This window comes from Nomascus leucogenys, chromosome 17 (assembly GCF_006542625.1).
Source record: "Nomascus leucogenys isolate Asia chromosome 17, Asia_NLE_v1, whole genome shotgun sequence".
Taxonomy (NCBI): Eukaryota; Metazoa; Chordata; class Mammalia; order Primates; family Hylobatidae; genus Nomascus; species Nomascus leucogenys.
The window spans coordinates 37,904,630-37,922,757 of record NC_044397.1 but is presented as its reverse complement, the minus strand read 5'-3'; the positions used below and the strand labels follow the sequence as shown (position 1 = coordinate 37,922,757).

Genomic DNA, 18,128 nt, shown 5'->3' with positions numbered 1-18,128 from the left:
TAGCCCCAGCTGCTCAGGAGGCTGAGGTGGGAGAATTATTTGAGCCCAGGAATTCGAGGCTGCAGTGAGCTATGATGGCATCACTGCATTCCAGCCTGGGCAACACAGCAAGACTCTATCTCTTAAAAAACAAAAAAGCGGCAGGGTGCAGTGGCTCACGCCTGTAATCCCAGTACTTTGGGAGGCCGAGGTGGGCGGATCACCTGAGGTCAGGAGTTCAAGACCAGCCTGGCTAACATGGCAAAGCCTAGTCTCTTCTAAAAGTACAAAAATGAGCTGGGCATCGTGGCGGGCGCCTGTAATCCCAGCTACTCAGGAGGCTGAGGCAGGAGAATAGCTTGAACCCAGGAGGCAGAGGCTGCAGTGAGCCAAGATCGTGCTACTGCACTCCAGCCTGGGTGACAAGAGCGATACTCTGTCTCAAAACAAAACAAACAAAAAATCGCAATGTTGGATTTGAGGGACACTGTCCAGAACAGGTGATTTAGAGGGCAGGCAGGATGAGATGACAAAAAGCCAGGCAAGATGTAATAAGGGCAGGAAATGCAAGAAACACAGGATGAATGGGAGAGACAAGTCTCATAGAGGCACTCAAAAGAATGCAGCTGTGAGGGCAGGAGGGACAGAGGGCTCAGAACTGACAGCAGAGAGAAGGTGGGGACCATTGTCCTGCCATAGGGACACCTGAGGGAGTACAGTTGTCCAGTGGGAAGTGGTCACTCACGCTGGGAAGTCAGGAGGGAGATGTGGGGAGTCAGTGCCACAGAAGTGAGAACAGAAACCATCAGACAGAGGTGAGGGCAAAGGAAGTGGACAGGAGGTAAAAGAGAAGTGGGGTGAGGACAGCGCCTTGGGGACCCCAAGCGTAAGGAGGAAGAGAGCAGAGAGTGCCAAGCAGTGACAGAGGGACAAATATAGCTATCAACCCCTGAAAGCCTCAATTTCCTCCTCTGGAAAATAGGATTTTTTTTTTTTTTTTGAGACGGAATTTCACTCTTGTTGCCCAGGCTGGAGTGCAATGGCACGATCTCGGCTCACTGCAACCTCTGCCTCCTGAGTTCAAGTGATTCTCATGCCTCAGCCTCCCGAGTAGCTGGGATTACAGGCGCATGCCACCATGCCCGGCTAATTTTGTATTTTTACCAGAGACAGGGTTTCTCCATGTTGGTCAGGCTGGTCTCGAACACCTGACCTCAGGTGATCCGCCCGCCTTGGCCTCCTAAAGTGCTGGGATTACAGCTGTGAGCCATCGTGTCCGGCCTAAAATAGGAATTATAATTCATACATGTGTTGCAAGGATTGAAAAGGGTGGCTCGTGTAAGGCCTTTACCACTTGCACACAGTATGTGGGCAGTAATTTTTTTTTTTTTTTTTGAGACAAAGTCTTGCTCTGTTGCCCAGGCTGGAGTGCAGTGGCGTGATCTTGGCTCAATGCAACCTCCCCACTTCCCGGGTTCAAGCGATCCTCCTGCTTCAGCCTCCGGAGTAGCTGGGATTACAGCCACGAACCACTACACCCAGGTAATTTTTTTTTTTTTTTTTTTTGAGACAGAGTCTCGCTCTGTCCCCCAGGCTGGAGTTCAGTGGCGCAATCTCGGCTCACTGCAAGCTCCGCCTCCCGGGTTCACGCCATTCTCCTGCCTCAGCCTCTCCGAGTAGCTGGGACTACAGGCGCCCGCCACCACGCCCAGCTAATTTTTTATATTTTTAGTAGAGACGGGGTTTCACCGTGGTCTCGATCTCCTGACCTCGTGATTCGCCCGCCTCGGCCTCCCAAAGTGCTGGGATTACAAGCGTGAGCCACCGCGCCCGGCCCACCCAGCTAATTTTTGTATTTTTAGTAGAGAACGGGTTTCACCATGTTAGCCAGGATGGTCTCGAACTCCTGGCCTCAAGTGATCCTCCCACCTCGGCCTCCCACAGTGCTGGGATTACAGGCATGAGCCACCATGCCTAGTCAGTAAATGTTGACTATTACCATTACTATCACTGGGAAGAAACTCAGGACAGTACAAAACCAGGGACCAAAAGAAAGCTCTTAGCTTCCTTCCTACGTTTTCAATACCCACTAAAGGAGCAAGGTTGGGGAGACAGAAAGGCACAGAAGTTTAAGAAGCCAGCTCTGGGCTGGGCGCAGTCACTCCTGCCTGTAATCCCAGCACTTTGGGAGGCCAAGGCGGGCGGATCACTTGAGGTCAGGAGTTCGAGACCAGCCTGGCCAACATGATGAAACCCCGTTTCTACTAAAAATACAAAAATTAGCCGGGCCTGGTGGCACACGACTATAATCCCAGCTACTCCTGAGGCTGAGGTGAGAGAATCACTTGAACCCAGGAGTCACGTGGTGTAGTGAGCTGAGATGGCGCCACTGCACTCCAGCCTGGGTGACAGAGTGAGACTCCATCTTAAAAAAAAAAAGAAGCCAGCTCTGATTGTCAAGTAAATGGAAAAATGGTGTTCATGTGCAGCTCTCCTTGCAAGAAGGCACCTGCTCAGACTTCAGGCAAGGTGTGACTTCTTTGTGCACCTGCTCCACAAGCAGAAGGGGGAGGGGTGCCAGGTTCAAGGCTCAGGGTGCTACACAGCCTGGCTCTGAGCATTTGCGTTCCCAAATAACAAACCTGACACAGATGCTTCTTACCTGCAGGAAGCTGGCTTAGGGCCATCTTGATTTTCTGAGTATAACCAGAACCAACTGAGCCACCCAAAGTCCGTGGGGTGCCAGGGGTGTGGGAACCCATCAGGACCCACGGTTACCATGTTGATTGCACATGAGAACCACCTGGGACTTTACAAAGTGTCAATGATCACCCCATACCAATGAGACAGAGTCCTTATGCAGGAGGCCCGGAGAAACAGTATTTTATTTTTTAAAGAGCTCTCCAGCCAGGGTTGAGAACTGCAGATCCTTCTAGCCCAACCCTAAACTTTTTTAGCTGCTGAACTAAGGCTGAGCATCTGCTTAAGCTCATGAGCAAGAGGGCAGAAGTACCCCCAACGTAAACATGAAAAAAAGGACTTTGCCATTTGGTTGTGAAGTCCTGGCTTCTCGGTTCACTCACTGTGTGACCTTGGACAAGTCACTTAGCTTCTCTGAGCCTGAGCTATTAAAATGAAATCATAGATATAAATCACCCAGCATGTTCCTGGTACCCAGCAGGCCCTCAATAAATATTTGTTTCTATCTCTTTCTCTCTAGGATCTAAGGCTCTTCTCAATGCAGGATGCATTAAGATCCTTTGCTCTGACGTATGCGCCATCCACAGATTTTTGTTTGTTTGTTTCTGGCTTTTTTTGTTGTTGTTTTTCCTTTTACAGGGTCTGGCTCTGTCACCCAGTCTGGAGTGCAGTGGTGTGATCATGGCTCACTGCAGCCTCAACTTCTTGGGCTTAAACAATCGTCCTGCCTCTGCCTGCCAAGTAGCTGGGACTACAGGCAGCACCATCATGCCCAGCTAATTATTTGATTTGATTTGATTTTTTTGTAGAGACAGGGTCTCGCTGTGTTGCCCAGGCTGGTCTCGAACTCCTGGGCTCAAGCCATCCTCCTGCTTCAGCCTCCCAAAGTGCTGGGATGATAAACATGAGCCACTGCGCCCAGCCCACCCAAAGAGATTTTGACTCTCTAAAGTTTGTTCCCCACTCTGTGTCTTTTCCTCTAATCCCAGAACTCACCTACTACAGAGCACTGTTGCTCAAACATCAGGGTGCACAGAGTACCCAGGGCTGTGGTGAACATGACAGGCTCTGATTCAGTAGTTCTGGGTGGTGCTCGATATCCTAATGGCCCTGGTGATGCTGGTGTTTCGGGGCCTGACCACATCAGAGCACCAAGGCTTGTCCAGGAGCCGCGCAGTGGCCAGTCTGCCTCCCTGCTGACTCACGAGCCCCCCAGAGCTGGTCTCTTTATCTTACTCATCTCGGTGTCTCCTCCACAGTATGTACTCACTAAACGGATGTTGAAGAAATAAACAAACCATGGAGAAAACCATTTTCCAGCTAAGTAAAAACAGACAGGGTATTTTATTTGTCCTGTGATTGACAGTCCTCCTGGCTGATTCCAGAATTGCCCTCTTGGCTGGTGGGAGGACAGTGTGGTCAAACGGGCCTGACACTTGGAACCTGGAGTCCTGGTTTTGAATCCTGGCCCTTCCACTCACCCGTGGGATGACCCTGGGCAAGTTACCAAGCTCTTTGAGCCACGATGTCCTCATCCATAAAATGAAAATGATAATGACTAACCATCGTGTGGTCCCAATGATGGCTAGAAACGTGCTTTATAAACTGTAAAGTACTCCTGATAAGGTCTCCTTATTACGGATGGGTTTTTTGTTTTGTTTTGTTTTGTTTTGTTTGAGGGCAGGAAGTACTTTTCACTTCCCTAAAGCTTGAAGGTGGCTTTTGATGGATTGGGTGGGGAACACACCAAGGGTCTGGTTGGAGATGGGCGCAGTGGCTGGGCCATCAGGCAGGTCAGTGGTGCCTACTCAGGCAGTGACAGTGGCCAGGTGAAATGTGAGGATGGTGCAGGAGAGTTGAGGAGGCAAGGCTTCCTGGAGGAGGCTGGCAGGAGTAGGGATGCAAGGCTGGTCTGAGGGTATAGATGCCAGGACAGAAGAAGGCAGGCAGAGCAGTGAGAGTCTTTTGATGGGCATGCGGCCAGGGTCTTGCCTCTATGTGGGAGGCAAGGCTAGACCAAGAGCGACCCTGGAGCATTATGAGAAAACAAGTAATTATAGGCCGGGCGCGGCAGCTCACACCTGTAATCCCAACACTTTGGGAAGCCAAGGCGGGAGGACTGCTTCAGCCCAGGAGTTCAAGACCAGCCTGGGCAACACAGCGAGACCCCATCTCTACAAAAAAAAATTTTAGGCCAGGAGCGGTGGCTTACGACTGTAATCCCAGCACTTTGGGAGGCTGAGGCAGGCGGCTCACCTGAGGTCAGGAGTTCGAGGCCAGCCTGGTCAACACATGAGACCCCGTCTCTACTAAAAATACAAAAAATTAGCCAGGCGTGGTGGCACTCGCCTGTAATCCCAGCTACTCGAGAGGCTGAGGCAGGAGAATCACTTGAACCCAGGAGGCGAAGGTTGTAGTGAACCGAGATGGCGCCACTGCACTCCAGCCTAGGCAACAGAGTGAGACTCTGTCTCAAATAAATAAATAAATAAATAAATAAATAAATTTTAAAGATCAGCTAAGCATGGTGGCATGCTTCTGTAGTCCCAGCTACTCAGAGGATCACTTGAGCCCGGAGTCCGAGGCAAAACTGAGCTATGATTGTGCCACTGCACTCCAGACTGGACAACAGAGCAAGACGATCTCTTAAATAAAAATAAATAAAGTAATTATTAATATATCCTGTGGCCCAGGGCTGAACTACCCACCTAGGCCCAGGGTTCCCTTGCTGACCCCATTCACCACTAACCATGAGCTTCAGGATGCAGGCAAGAGCAAGACACGGACCTGCCCTCAATAAGCTCAGCGTTCAATGGGGGCCACAGAGAGAAATGATGCCAGCACAAGGTCACAGGAACTAGGAGAGGTCACCAGCCCTGCTATAGTTCAGAGGAGGGAGTGGCCAATTTTGCCCCTCTGTCTACCCCAGCCAATGAGTCTCTGCTGCACCCACTGGGAAGTTTATCTGCCTAGTCTAGATGTTTCTTTATTTATGTTGCTCCGTAACTGGAATGCCCCATCCCCTCCTCCACCCAGCAAGCACTAACTCATGCTAAAAGATGTGCTTCAGTCCTCGGGGAGGGCTCCCAACCCCAAAGCCTGTGCTTTATCCATGTGCTTTTGGTAATTATCCTATTACCTAGTACCACATCTATCCCTCTAAGGAAGAATTAATCACAGCCTGCTTGATTACTCACACTTCTGCTGTCTTGGGTTCGTCTCCCCAGTCAGATTATAACAATAATCACTGAACTAGTGCTCCACAGTTTACAAAATGCCTTCAGGCATATTGGGCTTAATTGAATCCCCACCATAAATCAGCAAGGTAAGTATTATGTTTATTTGACAATAAGGAAACTGAGGCTTAGAAAGGTTAGACAACTTCCTTGAGACCACATGGCCCATATACACGCCCAGCTGTAAGCCTCAAATGCCTTCTAACTCCAATGCCAGCATCTGCTCAGTACTCAGAGGCTGCCTGAGGCAGTGGGTAAAGGTTGAGACCGCTTCCAGCTGTGTGACTTCTGGTGAGTTACTTAACCTCTCTGTGCCTCAATCGTCCTGAGAGTAAAATGTGGCTGATACCCACCTCATCCGTTCTTGTCAAGATTTAAAAAGGTAATACAATGACGTCCTTAGAATAGTGCCAAACACAATAATTAATTAGTTATTATTATACCTTGGCTGATTCTCATGGTCTCCTAACTCATTAAATTTTTTATAATTCATTTTTATATCTCATAATACATATTTTCCCCTTTTTTCCCTTTGCTTACCAAGCTCTGCAACCTCATAATACATTTGATAGGTAGTCATTAAACAAAATAATTTTTTTGCAGATTGACTAACGTTGGGTTTAGGGCTGTTCTCTTTTCTTTTCTTTTTCTTTTTTCTTTTTGTTTTTTTTGAGATGGGATCTTGCTCTGTTGCCCAGGCTGGAATGCAGTGGCACAATCTTTGCTCACTGCAACCTCAGCCTCCCGGGCTCAAGCAATCCTCCCACCTCAACCTCCAAAGTTACTGGGACAACAGGCACGCAACACCACATCCAGCTAATTTTATTTTTTGTAGAGATGGGGTCTTACTATTTTGTCCAGGCTGGTTCTTTTTCTTTACTCTCCTATACCCCTAAAGAGTTTCAACACCAGAGGCTGGGTGCAGTGGCTCACGCCTGAAATCCCAGCACTTTGGGAGGCTGAGGTGGGAAGATCGCTTGAGGCTAGTTCAAGACCAGCCTGGGAAAACACAGTGAGACCTCGGTCTCAAAAAAAAAAAAGTTAAAAATAAGAGTTTCAACATCAGAAAAATTCTCTTTTTCTGCTCCACTCTACCTCATCCCCACCCACCCCACCCAGGTCAAATCTGGCCAATCACAAATGTCCCACAGCATGTAAAACACCAGAAAACACTGACCTAGACTCTCCTGTTGGGCCGTCCCTGGATAGCAGGGAAACATACCACTCATGGGTGGAAACTTTCACAAACCTAATTTCTATCACTATTATGGGTCAAAGTCTTACGCATATTTCTCTATTGCTCTAGTTTTTACTTATTTGAGACTCTAGAAGGAATGGGTTGTTAAAAAATAATATCTATTTATTTTCTTATTTCATTTGTTAAAAAAAAAAATAGGGCTGGGTGCCATGGCTCACGCCTGTAGTCCCAGCACTTCGGGAGGCAGAAGCAGGAGAATCACTTGAGGGTAGGAGTTTGAGACCAGTCCAGGCAACACAGTGAGACCCCCATCTCTATGAAAATATAAAAATAAAAGGAATATACACACTGTTTCATGGACCAAGAAGCCTCATATAACTAGGCAGCTAGCAGAGGCACTAACATCCAAGACCAATGGAAAACTTCCTTCTTTTCAGGGGTCGGGTCCATGAAACCAGAGAACAAGCCTCAAACCCAGCTGGATCCTGGGAGGCAGAAGTGAAATGACCATCTCCCACTTCCCTCCTGGGGTAAGATAACCAGGTAGAGAAGACTCCCTGCTTCACACCATCCAGACACACCTGCATGGAGGCACTTTCTTTTTTTTCTTTTTTCTTTTTTTTTTTTTGTAGAGACAGGATCTCACTGCTTCACACTATCCAGACACACCTGCGCGCGGTTTTCTTTCTTTTTTTCACTTTTTTTTTTTTTCACTTTTTTGTAGAGATAGGGTCTCACTCTGTCACCCAGGCTAGAGTGTAGTGGCACGATCATAGCTCACTGCAGCCTCAGCCTCCTGGCTCAAGTGACCCTCATGCCTCAGCCTCTCAAACAGCTGGGACTATAGGTGTAAGCCACCACACGAGGCTAATTTTTAAATTTTTTTTTTTTTTAAATACAGGCGGGATCTCAGTGTGTTCCCAGGCAGGTCTCGAACTCCTAGGATCAAGTGATCCTCCTACCTTGGCCTCCCAAAGTGTGGGGATTACAGGTGTGAGCTAATGCACCCAGCCTAATTTTTTTATTTTTTGTAGAGACACGGTCTCACTATGTTGCCCAGGTGAAGGGCCAAAGGTTTTCAGAATAAGAAGAGGGGATGAAGTACTCTGCGGGTGAAAAGCTTTATTGCTTATTATTATTATTATTATTATTATTATTATTATTATTATTATTTTGAGATGGAGTTTCGCTCTTGTTGCCCAGGCTGGAGTGCAGTGGCGCCATCTCGGCTCACTGCAACCTTCACCTCCCAGATTCAAGCAATTCTGCTGGCCTCAGCCTCCCAAGTAGCTGGGATTACAAGTGTCTGCTACCACGCCCAGCTAATTTTTTGTATTTTTAGTAGAGACAGGGTTTCATGATGTTGGCCAGGCTGGTCTCAAACTCCTGATCTCAGGTGATCCACCCACCTTGGCCTCCCAAAGTGCTGGGATTACAGGTGTGAGGTACTGCGCCCGGCCAAAAGCTTTATTCTTTGAAAGATTCCATATACAGAACCTTCAGTCAGGTTCTCACTGTCTTTTCTAACTAAAATCCCAAAGCCCTTTCCCTCCAACTGTGTTTGGGGGTAGTATTCCTCGCACAACACATCAGGAGACCAGCCTCTGGCGAGGGGGACCCAAATGGATCTTCAAAGGTTCCACTCTGAACGCAAGAGTGTAGAAGAAATCTGCCCCTCCAGCATTGGCACTGGGATTAAAAGAAGCGTTGTACTCTTTGAAATGGATTTTACATACAAGTGAACTGATGAACACCATCAACATGTCAGCTTAATTCAATCCAATCAGTACACCAGGCATTAAAAACTCAGAGATAAAAATGGATTGTGGCTTTCTGTTGATGACACTGAGGAATTTTGGCCCCGAGCCCTGGTCAGGCAGGACAAATAGGGCAGTCTGCCTATTAGCTGTCAGGCACATCTTGGGGGATAAAACCAAGACCCCAAGTCAGGGCTCAGGGGCACCATGGTCTCCACTTTAGCCCCCAAAGTGGCCACACTTGGCATTTCCTACATTCCTTTTCCCTGCTCCGACCCCTTCGGCCCGGCCTCAGAGCTGACAGCTGGGGCTGGCCAGAGCCAAGCAAGAGGCATCGAGAAAGGGGGATGCTAAGGGGTGGGGGGTGGGAAGGGATGTCAATACAACCAAGAAGTAATCGGAGGGGAAGAGAGGTCCCCTCACCCTTCACATTCCCAGCCCGGCGCCCTCACTCTCCGCCCCCACACTTGAGCCTCCAAGTGGCTCCCGTGCGCTTCCCTTGTTTAGGGGCACCCCTTCCATTCCGCCCCTTTTCAGTTCCTTCCCCTCTCACCTCACCTTGGGACTCCTGCCCGGTCCCCAGCTGATCAGGCTCCTCTTGGCCGCACGCAGCCTGCCGTCTCCTCCGAGCCCGCCTCTGCCCTTCTCCCCAGGCCAGCTGGGGTACCCTGGGGTCCCCGACCTTCCTGGGATCGCCCAGATCTGCACGCCAATGCCCCCGCTCACGACCCCCTCGCTCCGTCCTCAACTGGGACCTGCAAGACTCCTACTCCCTTCAAAGCCCCTCCCGGACACCGCGTCCCTCAGGGTGCCCCAGGGATGCCCCGGGGTCCCCCGTCCTCACCTGAGTCCGCTCGAAGCTCTCGCGCTCCGCCGCCTCCAGCCCAGCGCCGACCCCGCGCCGGCTCAACACCTTGGGCAGCGGGTTCGGCACCTGCTTCATGGAGCTGGCCATCCGATCCATGTCGCCGCGAGGAGCCGAGTCAGGGGCCCTCGGCTGCCCCGGGATCCCCACGGCGCCGCCCGCCCCGCCCTACCCGCGGGGATCCGGCGCTAACGGCACGGCTCCCGCCTGCCATTGGCTGTGAGTTCTGCCAGTCTTCCCGAGACCCCGCCCCTCGCCGAAAGGCTTCCCCGCCCGCCCCCGCCCCTTTAGGAGCCCCTCCGCTGGCTCGGCCCCGACTAGCCCCTCAGAGCCTCGAGGCGCGCGGTGACTGGTCTGGAGTCCTGTCAGTCAACGTGGTCCCGCCGTTCCTGGCAGGGCCGGGGCGGGGTGCGGACGGGGCGAGGCCTGGATGGGGCGTGGCCTGGGCGGGCTGCCCTGCTATGCCCTCGCTCGCCCCGCCCCCGCCCGCGCACCGCCCTCTCCTCCCCTCGGCCGCAGTCCCCGCGCGCCCCGAGCGCGCTGCCCTCCGCCAAGCGCCGCCCACTACCCTGCCCGCTCCTGCAGGGGGCTACCCAGCGAGGTCCCGGGGCGATGGGCGGGGATGACGCTGGCCAGGCAGTGGGGCCTCCCCCGGGGGAATCCCAGCCAGCCTGCGAATAGCCCGTTAGCTCCTTCCGGGCCTGGGACCGGGGAGCGCCGGACTGACCAGCTCCGCGGCCGCAGCCCGGGAAAGCGCAGCCCCGCGGGCGGGCGCAGCGTGGGCGCCTGGCCGAATCCGGTCTCAATGGGTGGCCGCCCCCACCCAGCTCCCAGGCTTCCCGGTCCCGCACTTCCCCATCCTGCCCCTGCCCATGCCCTCTGCAAGGCTCGCAGAGCCCAGGTCCCGGAGTTCGGGGCTGAGTCCGCGGGCACCTCCCGGGACCTACCTCCCAAACCTCATCAAAGGAACCCATCAGAACTTACTTGTTGGTAGAAAGCTCTGTAGACACTTTCGGTTTATCTTAGGCTCTGAGCCGCGCGTCCCATCCTTCTCAGGCGTCAGCCAGGGTACCAGCAAGCAGAGAGAAGTGCGATGCTTAGCAGGAATGCTGGAGAAAGTTAAAAGTTTTCCGTTAAACTCCAATTTAGGTGTTTTTTTGGTTTCATTTGGAGTCAGTCTCCCTCTGTCGCCCAGGCTGGAGTGCAGATCATAACACACTGGGGCCTTGAGCCCCAGGGTCCTAGCGATTTTCCTGCCACGGCCTCTCTAGTAGCTGGGACTACAGGTGCACGCCACCACACCTGGCTATTTTTTTTTTTTTTTTCGCAGAGATGGAGTCTTTCTATGTTGCCCAGACTGGTCTCGAACTCCTGGCCTCAAGCAAGCCTCCCACCTTGGCCTCCCAAAGTGCTGTGATTACAGACATGAGCTATAGCACCCGGCGTAGATGTATTTTTTAAAAGTTGTTTGAAACTCAGAGTAATGAATGGCACCTTTAGGCCTAACAATTTGGTGATTCAAGTGTGTGTGTGTGTGTGTGCGTGTGTGTGTGTGTGTTTTAAATTTGGCCAGGCACGGTGGCTCACACCTGTAATCTCAGCGCTTTGGGAAGCTGAGGCAGGCGGATCGTTTGAGCTCTAAAGTTTGAAACCAGCCTGGGCAAGGGCAACATAGCAAGACTCCATCTGTACAAAAAATTTTAAAATTATCTGGGCGTGGTGGTGCAAGCCTGTAGTCCCAGCTACTCACAAGGCAGGAAGATTACTTGAGCCAGGGAGGCAGAGGTTGCAGTGAGCAGAGATCGCACCACTGTGCTCCAGCCTGGGAAACCGAGCAAGACCCTGTCTCAAATATATATATATATATATATATTATATATATATATATATACAGATTTATTTGTAGCGAGGGGTATGTTGCTGGATTGTCCAGGCTGGTCATGATCGCTTGGGCTCAAATGATCCTACCACCTCAGCCTCCCAAAGCACTGGGATTACAGGTGTGAGTCACCCTGCCTGGCCTGTTTTGTTTTGTTTTGTTTTTTTTTAATAAGAGCGTTTGGTAAAAATTCACACATTCAATAGAGAAGTGAAAGAGGGGTGGGCATTTGCGGTTACTAGGGAGCCACTGAAGGCTTTTGCTCAGATGTGTGCACTGAGGAGCTTGTATTGTGGGGATGGATTATGGGGGCCTGATGAAAGGGAGGAAATCAATGGGGAGACTCTAGCGTAGGTGAGAGATGATGAGGGCCTAGAAGAGAAGGAAGAGGAGGAAGTTCTGTCCTGTGGGAGGTTATGCAAATAAGGCTTGGACACAAGGATTGGGGAGTGGGCAATGGCAGTGCCATTCAGGCTACATTTGCATAGGAAGGACTAGACTGGTTTCACCTTTACTTAAATTGTGTTTCTGTGGGAGGCTTTGGGAGTGCCCCCTCCCTTGAGTTCCTTTGGGAGAGATTAGATGTCACCTGATTTTTCATGTCTAGGGAGAGGGAGATGACAATTAACTGAGTGTGGGAGCATGGTAGGGGTGCTGACAGAGGAAGAGGAAACTACCTTGGCCGGGCACGGTGGCTCACACCTGTAATCCCAGCACTTTGGGAGGTTGAGGCGGATAGATCACTTGAGGCCAGGAGTTCAAAACCAGCCTGGCCAACATGGTGAAATTCTGTCTCTACTAAAAATACAAAAAAGTAGCCGGGTGTGGTGGCACACGCCTGTAATCCCAGCTACCTGGGAGGCCGAGGCTGGAGAATCACTTGAGCCTGGGAGGCGAAGGCTGCAGTGAGCTGAGATTGCACCACTGAACTCCAGCCTAGGCGACAGAGTAAGAGTCCATCTCCAAAAAACAAAAAACAAACAAAAATCTCAATTAAAAAAAAATTTATTTATTTAGAGATAGAGTGTAGTGACTTCCTGCTGTTCCAGCAATCCCTGGTGCTTTGCAGTTTACCCGTCTTGGTTGATTCCCTTAACTCAGGTCACACCTTTGTACATAGTTTCTTCCTCTTTTTTTTTTTTTTAGAGACAGACTCTCGCTCTGTCACCCAGGCTGGAGTGCAGTGTCACGATCTCACCTCACTGCAGGCTCCGCCTCCCAGGTTCAAGTGATTCTCCTGCCTCAGCCTCCCAAGTAGCTGGGATTACAGGTGCGTGTCACCACGCCCGGCCAATTTTTGTATTGTTAGTAGAGACAGAGTTCCGCCATGTTGGCCAGGCTGGTCTCAAACTCCTGACCTCAAGTGATCTGCCTGCCTCAGCCTCCCAAAGTGCTGGGATTACAGGCATGAGCCACCATGCCCATCCATGTCTGGCTAATTTAAAAAAATTTTTTGTGGCCGCACCACAGTGGCTCACGCCTATAATCCTAGCACTTTGGAGGCTGAGGCGGGCAGATCACTTGAGACCAGGAGTTCGAGACCAGCCTGGGCAACATGATGAAACCCCGTCCCTAATAAAAATACAAAAATTAGCTGGGTGTGATAGCACACGCCTGTAATCCCAGCTATTTGGGAGGCTGAGGCACGAGAATCACTTGAACCCGGGAGGTGGAGGTTGCAGTGAGTTGAGATCGTGCGACTGCACTCCAGCCTGGGCGACAGAGTGAGACTCTGCCTCAAAAAAAAAAAAAAAAAAAAAAAGCCAAGTGTGATGGTGCACACCTGTAATCACAGCTCCTCAGGAGGCTGAGACAGGAGGATCCCTTGAGCCCAGGAGGTCGAGGCTGCAGTGAGCTGTGATTGCACCCCTGCACTCCAGCCAGAGAGACAGAGACCTTCTCTCAGGAAAAAGAAAGAGAAGGAACTATGTACAAAGGTGTGACCTGGGTTAAGGGAATCAACCAGGACAGGTAAAGCACCAGATATTACTGGAACACCAGGAAGCTGTTACCATCTCTAGACCTAAAGGGAAAAGGGGAGGGAGCTGTGCTGGAACCTGATGGGGGCTCTGGTCATGGGAAAGTAGTCATTTGCCCAGAGCTGTGACCTTAGGTAGAAAACCCACAGTCACTGTGGAAAGTGGCGTGGCAGGGAGCCAGCTAGGGGACGAATACCCCAATCTCTTTCTCTCTCTTTTTTTTTTGTTTTTTTTTGAGACAGGGTCTCATGCTATTGCCCAAGCTGGAGTGCAGTGGCACAATCTCGGCTCACTGAAACCTCTGCCTCCTGGGTTCAAGTGATTCTCTTGCCTCAGCCTCCCAAGTAGCTGGGATTACAGGTGTCCACCACCATGCCTGGCTAACTTTTGTATTTTTATTTTTATTTATTTATTTATTTATTTATTTATTTATTTATTTGAGGCAGAGTCCTGCTCTGTTGCCCAGGCTGGAGTGCAGTGGCGGGATCTCAGCTCACTGCAGGCTCCACCTCCCAGGTTCAAGCGATTCTCCTGCCTCAGCCTCCCGAGTAGCTGGGACTACAGGCGCCCACGACCAATCCCTGCTTATTTTTGTATTTTTAGTAGAGACAGGGTTTCACCATGTTGGCCAGGCTGGTCTTGAACTCCTGACCTCAGGTGATCCGCCCACCTCGGCCTCCCAAAGTGCTGGGATTACAGGCGTGAGCCACCATGCCCGGCCATTTCTCTCTCTCTCTCTCCCAGCCATTTCTCTCTCTCTCTCTCCCTCTCTTTCTCATCTACTTTGATTTCCTGCTAGTGCCTCCCATTGGCTAAACACAATTGGAAGCCAAGGGCAAGGGTGATGTGGTCAGTGCTGTTCCCATCCCTTCTTCTAGGCACAGAGCCAGCTGGAGAGTTTGGAGTGCTGGATCTGGAGAGGCAAACAGAGATTTTTAGCACAGAGGATTCTCAGGGGTGTACCTCCAAGGAAAAACACCAGACAAGCAGAAGAGATTCTTAATAACATTGCCTCTTTGAGCCCATTCTCTATCTTGTGCCCTCGTCACCCTCTGGACCCAGCTAAAGAATGATTTATGACCCTTTGCCCAGAGTTTATGCCTTCAATAAACACGGCCCCTTTAAACAGGGATTAAGGGCTCAGCCTAGTTCTTAATAGGAATAAACCAGAATAGGAATCAGGAATTTGTGGTTTGGAGGGACCCTGTGGGGAAAGGACTCAAGCGAGTTACCTTCCTCTGTGAAACTCACAGGGAGTTAAAACTAAGGACCTTGGCTGGGCGCGGTGGCTCACGCCTGTAATCTCAACACTTTGGGAGGCCAAGGTGGGCAGATCACAAGGTCAGGAGATCGAGACCAGCCTGGCCAATATAGTGAAACCCCATCTCTAATAAAAATACAAAAATTAGCTGGGCATGCTGGCATCCTGTAGTCCCAGATACTCAGGAAGCTGAGGCAGGAGAATTGCTTGAACCTAGGAGGCGGAGGTTGAAGTGAGCCAAGATTGCACTGCTGCACTCCAGCCTGGGTGGCAGAGTGAGACTCCATCCCAAACAAACAAAACAACAACAACAACAACAACAAACAAAACTAAGGATCTCACACTTGCCTTAGCAGCAAAACCCTTTGCCAAGAGTTGAGGGAAACGCCTCCCAGGATATAAACTACAGGACTCTGTGAGATGCATTCAACTCTGACCTTCTCTTCCAGCAATTTAGGAAACAGTTCTTGTACTTTTTTTTTTGATAGGGGGTGGGTGGGGACAGGGTCTTACTCTCTTGCCTAGGCTATAGTGCAGTGGCGCAATCACCGCTTACTACAGCCTCCAACTCCCGAGGATTGCTCAAGCAATCCTCCAGCCTCAGCCTCCCAAGTAGCTGGCGTGTACCACCACGTCCAGCTAATTTATGTTTTAATTTTTTTACTGAGACAGAGGTCTCATTATGTTGCCCAGGCTGGTATCAAACTCTTGAGCTCAAGCATTCCTACTGCCTTGGCCTCCCAAATTGCTGAGATTACAGGCATGAGCCACTGTGCCACCCCTCTTGTACTTTTGAGGGATGCTGGTTTCCAGACATAAAATCCTAATCTCTTAGAAACCCAGAGGAGAAAGTGTCCTATCACCTGCCTCTTATAACAGGTGAAATACATCCCATTTCACACTTGGTTTGGACCTGGTTTAGCATCTGATATGAGGGTGGCCACACTGTCCCATCAGGTTTCTGGAGCCCAAGTACACTTTGTTTTTTTTTTAAATTGAGACAGAGTCTCACTCTGTCGGCCAGGCTGGAGTGCAATGGCGCGATCTCAGCTCACTGCAACCTCCGCCTCCCAGGTTCAAGTGATTCTCTTGCCTCAGCCTCCTGAGTAGCTGGAATTACAGGCGTGTGCCACCATACCTGGCTAATTTTTGCATTTTTTAAAATAGAGATGGGGTTTCACCATGTTGGCCAGGCTGGTCTCGAACTCCTGACCTCAAGTGATCTGCCCTCCTCGGCCTCCCAAAGTGCTGGGATTACAGGCGTGAGCCACTGTGTGGGGCCTAAACCTTGACACTTCTGAACAGTACTGACCAGATATTTTAAAGGATCTCCCTCCATTTGGGCTTACCTTGTCTTTTCTCATATTTAGATAGATACTATTAATTTTTGGTAAAATACCACAGAAGTGATGTGTCCTTTTAATACATTCTCTCAAGGATACATACATAGGAACTGATGATGTTCACCTCAGTCACTTGGTTAAGGTGGCGTCTGTCATGTTTCTTCACTGTAAAGTTATTATTTTCTTCCTTGAGATAGTGTTCCACAGGAAGCAGTTGTAGGCAAACCCACCCCTAAAGGCTGAGGAAGCTGCGAGGCTGAAGAAAGAGTTGAACACATGCTGTCTCTCAGAAAAAAAGACATTTAATAGGGACTTAGGAACAGAAGCCATAATGTAGGTGGCTAAGAGACAAGATGGCGGACACCTGCGCCATTACCACCCAGACCCAAGGCTTATATACCACAGGGAAGGAATGTGTAGGGCAATTGAAGTTGACTTCTCAGAGAAAGGCAAGAATGGTATGTGAACCTGTCTAAGGGAAGGACTTATGGTCAAAGTTGTTTTGACCTAAGGGCAGGATTTATGGTAACTGCAGATAAAGTAGGCATCTTATAGGCATTCCTAGAACAGGGATTAATCAGAAGTCAATGTGGTGGGTTAGCATCCAAGATGGAGTTGCTTTACCTTTGACAGGGAGATACTTTTAGGCTGTGCAAATGTGCTGGAGTCTCGCCCTGTCGCACCCAGGCTGGAGTGCAGTGGCACGATCTCGGCTCACTGCAACCTCCACCTCCCGGGTTCAAGCGATTCTCCTGCCTCAGCCTCCTGAGTAGCTGGGATTACAGGCATGTATCACCACGCTTGGCTAATTTTTGTATTTTCAGTAGAGACGGGGTTTCGCCATGTTGGCCAGGCTGGTCTCGAACTCCTGACCTTGTGATCTGCCAGCCTCGGGCTCCCAAAGTGCTGGGATTACAGGCATGAACCACCGCGCCCAGCCAGTGCTGTTTCTTCTTAAACTTTTTTGCCCATTTTTAAATTGGACTGTCTTCTTCTGGAACTAATAAGTGAGTATTTTAGTTGTGGGTTCTTGGACAAGTTGCTGAATACTTTGAGCCTCTTACCCAACAGTAAATTAGGAAGAGTAACAATGCAAGCTTTCATTCATTCAGCAAACATTCCTTGGGCTCTTACTCTGGAGGAGGCACAATACTAAAAAGATTATACATTTACTGTTTGGTCATGGATACGTGTGTTTTTTAGAAAGCACGTCCTAGCTTGAGCCCAGGAGCTCGAGGCCATCCCGGGCAATATGGTGAGACCCCCATCTCTACAAAAAGCAGAAATATAGCTGGGTGTGGTGGCAGGTACCTGTAGTCCCAGCTACTTGGAAAACTAAGGCAAGAGTATCGCTTAAGCCCTGGAGTTCAGGGCTGCAGTGAGCTATGATTGTCCCACTGCACTCCAGCCTGGGTGACAGAGCAAGACCCTGTCTAAAAAAACAAACAGGCCAGGCACGGTGGCTCAAGCCTGTAATCCCAGCACTTTGGGAGGCTGAGGTGGGCGGATCACTTGAGGTCAGGAGTTCAAGATCAGCCTGGCCAACATGGTGAAACCCCTCTCTACTAAAAATACAAAAATTAGCCAGGCGTGGTCGCATACACCTGTAGTCCCAGCTACTTGGGAGGCTGAGGCAGGAGAATTGCTTGAATCTGGGAGGCAGAGGTTGCAATGAGCCGATATTGTGCCATTGCACTCCAGCCTGGGTGACAGAGCAAGACACAGTCTAAAAATAAATAAATAAAAATAAAAAATAAAATAAATAAAAAGCACATACTACACAAGAAAGTAAGTGCTAGAAAGGCCAGGCACAGTGGCTCACACCTGTAATCCCAGCACTTTGGGAGGCCGAAGCGGGCAGATCACCTGAGGTCAGGAGTTCAAGACTAGCCTGGCCAATGTGGTGAAACCCTGTCTCTACTAAAAATACA

General features: G+C 50.1%; 1 protein-coding gene across 5 annotated transcripts in view; it reads right to left on the bottom strand.

Annotated features, from left to right (window-relative positions):
* Window positions 1–9,902, bottom strand: part of HIP1 (huntingtin interacting protein 1) — a 199,816-nt gene extending 189,914 nt beyond the window's left edge. For all 5 annotated transcript variants that reach the window (XM_030797542.1, XM_030797544.1, XM_030797543.1 and 2 more), the window contains exon 1: window positions 9,715–9,902. In XM_030797542.1, coding sequence (XP_030653402.1) covers window positions 9,715–9,834 — 120 coding nt within the window. In that variant the 5' untranslated portion in view covers window positions 9,835–9,902. The remainder of the gene's footprint in view (window positions 1–9,714) is intronic.
* Window positions 9,903–18,128: the final 8,226 nt, after the last annotated feature.